This window comes from Apteryx rowi, unplaced genomic scaffold (assembly GCF_003343035.1).
Source record: "Apteryx rowi isolate R43461 unplaced genomic scaffold, aptRow1 scaffold_1706, whole genome shotgun sequence".
Taxonomy (NCBI): Eukaryota; Metazoa; Chordata; class Aves; order Apterygiformes; family Apterygidae; genus Apteryx; species Apteryx rowi.
In genome coordinates this window covers 134-3,094 of record NW_020447982.1, presented here as the reverse complement: position 1 = coordinate 3,094, position 2,961 = coordinate 134, and the positions used below count along the sequence as shown (strand labels likewise).

Here is a 2,961-nt window from a genome sequence, read left to right as displayed (position 1 = left end):
GCGTGGGGCCGGGGGACACGTGTGGGTCTCGGCGTGGGTCTGGGGGACACGTGTGGGTCACGGTGTGGGGCTGGGGAACACGTGTGGGTCTCAGCGTGGGTCTGGGGGACACGTGTGGGTCACGGCGTGGGTCCAGGGGACACGTGTGGGTCACAGCATCCGTCTGAGCCATCCCGTGTTCTTAGCGTGTTCTTAGCGTGTGCTTAGCGTGTGCGCGGGGTCAGGACACGGCGGCGCCGCGGCACCTGTCGACGACAGCGGGGTCGCGTGTGGGTCGCGTGTGGGTCACGTGTGGGTCACGTGTGGGTCACACGCGGCTCATATCGGCTTAGCATGTTCTTAGCATGTTCTTAGCATGTTCTTAGCGTGTGCTCGGCATGTGCTCGGCATGTGCAAGGCCCGGACAAGGAGACATCGCGGCGCCTGTCGATGACGGCAGGGTCACGTGTGGGTCGCGTGTGGGTCGCGTGTGGGTCACATGTGCTTAGCATGTTCTTAGCATGTTTTTAGCGTGTGCTCGGCACGTGCAGGGCCCGGTCACGGAGGCGGTGCGGAGCTTGTCGATGACGACAGGGTCACGTGTGGGTGGCGTGTGGGTTGCGTGTGCTTAGCATGTTGTTGCATGTTATTAGCATGTTATTAACATGTTATTGGCATGTTTTAGCATGTTATTAGCATGTTCTTAGCATGTTCCACGCCGCAGGGCCTGGACAAGGAGGCGTCGCGGCGCCTATCGATGGTGGGGCGGCCACGTGTGGGACCCGTGTGGGTCACGTGTGGGTCACATGTGCTTAGCGTGTTGCTGTGTGTTTTTGGCATGTTCTTAGCATGTTCTTAGTGTGTTCTTAGCGTGTTTCTTCCTCGCCAGAGGGCCTGGATAAGGAGGCGCCGCGGCGCCTGTTGATGGCGCCGTGTCCGGCAGGGCCGCGTGTGGGTCACATGTGCTTAGCGTGTTCTTAGCATGTTCTTAGCATGTTCTTGGCATGTTTTTTCTGCCACAAGGACCAGACAAGGAGGCGCCGCGGCGCCTGTCGATGGCAGCGCGGCCGCGCATGCGACCCGTGTGGGTCACATGTGCTTAGCATGTTGCTGTGTGCTTTTGGCATGTTCTTGGCATGTTATTAGCATGTTATTAGCATGTTATTAGCGTGTTTCTTCCCCGCCATAGGGCCGGGGGAAGGAGGTGCCGCGGTGCCTGTCGATGGCGCTGTGCCCGGCGGGGCTGCATGGGGGGTCACATGTTCTTAGCATGTTCTTAGCGTGTTCTTAGCGTGTTTTTAGCATGTTCTTAGTGTGTTTTCCCCACTACAGGGCCTGGACAAGGAGGTGTCGCAGCACCTGTCAATGGTGCCGCATCCAGCATGGCTGCGTGTGGCTCACATGTGCTTAGCGTGTTTTTAACATGTTCTTAGCATGTTCTTAGCATGTTCTTGGCGTGTTCTTAGCATGCTCTTGGCGTGTTCTTAGCATGTTCTTGGCGTGTTTCATTCCCCTGCAGGGCCCGGACAAGGAGGCGTCGCGGTGCCTGTCGATGACGGCGGGGTCGCGTGTTGGTCGCGTGTGGGTCGCGTGTTCTTAGTGTGTTCTTAGCGTGTTCTTCCCCTCGCCACAAGGCCTGGACAAGGAGGCGTCGCGGTGCCTATCGATGGCGGCGCGGCCGCGTGTGGGAGCCGTGTGGGTCGCATGTGCTTAACATGTTCCTGTATGTCCTTAGCATGCTCTTAACATGTTCTTAACATGTTCTTAGCGTGTCTTTTCCCCGCCACAGGGCCTGGGCAAGGAAGCGCCGCGACGCCTGTCAACGGCGCCGCGTCTGGCGGGGCCGCGTGTGGGTCRCGTGTGCTTAACATGTTGCTGTATGTTCTTGGCATGTCCTTAGCATGTTCTTAGTATGTTCTTAGCATGTTCTTGGCCTGTTTTCCTCTCCCCGCAGGGCCCGGACAAGGAGGCGCTGCGCTGCCTGTCGATGGCGCTGCGCCAGGCGGGCCGGGACGCCGGAGCCGTGCGCGAGAGCGTGGAACACGCCAAGGCGGCCGTGCGCCTCGACCCCGCCGACGGCCGCTCCTGGTGTGAGTCCCGCCGCCGTCACGCGTGTCCTTGGCGTGTGCTGCCGGGCGCCGAGCCCTTTCCTGGTGTATCTATGCGTATTGGGTCCTTGGCGTGTGTTGGCGTGTGCTGGCGTGTGTTGGTATGTGCTGAGCGCCTTCCCGGTGTGTGTATGTGCGCTGGGATGTCCTTAGCGTGTGTTGGTCTGTGCTGGCGTGTGCTGAGCCTCTTCCCGGTGTGTGTATGTGCGTTGGGGGGTCCTTGGCGTGTGCTGGCGTGTGCTGGCGTGTTTGGGAGCCCCTTGGTGCATGTTGGGGCGCGTCAGGGCACGTGGGGGGGCCCTTAGCGTGTGCGGGGGGCCCTTGGGGTGTGCAGGGGCCCTTAGCGTGTGCTTAGCGTGTGCCGGCACCCACAGACGCCCCTAGGAGCTCTCGACACGCATCAGGGTGCACGGGGGGCCCCCGACATACATCAGGGACACGCGAGGGGGCCTTAGCATGTGCTTAGCGTGTGCTTAGCGTGTGCCAGCACCCACAGACGCCCCTAGGAGCTTTCGACACGCATCGGGGCGCACGGGGGGCTCCCGACACGCGTGGGGACACATGAGGGGGTCCTTGGCATGTGCTTGGNGCACGGGGGGCTCCCGACACGCGTGGGGACACATGAGGGGGTCCTTGGCATGTGCTTGGCGTGTGCTTAGCGTGTGCCGGCACCCACAGACGCCCCCGGGAGCCCTTGACACGCATCGGGGTGCACGGGGGGGCCCCCGACACGCGTGGGGACACATGGGGGGCCCTTAGCATGTGCTTGGCGTGTGCTTAGCGTGTGCCGGCACCTGCGGACACCCCTGGGAGCCCTCGACACGCATCAGGGCACACGGGGAGTCCCCGACATGTGAGGGAACACGCAAAGAAA

At 61.7% G+C, this 2,961-nt stretch overlaps 1 protein-coding gene across 1 annotated transcript in view; it reads left to right on the top strand.

Moving 5' to 3' along the window:
• TTC5 (tetratricopeptide repeat domain 5) overlaps window positions 1-2,667 on the top strand; it is a 15,686-nt gene extending 13,019 nt beyond the window's left edge. Inside the window, exon 5 of the mRNA XM_026060798.1 lies at window positions 1,934-2,667. Coding sequence (XP_025916583.1) covers window positions 1,934-2,392 — 459 coding nt within the window. The 3' untranslated portion in view covers window positions 2,393-2,667. The remainder of the gene's footprint in view (window positions 1-1,933) is intronic.
• The last annotated feature ends 294 nt before the right edge of the window (window positions 2,668-2,961 follow it).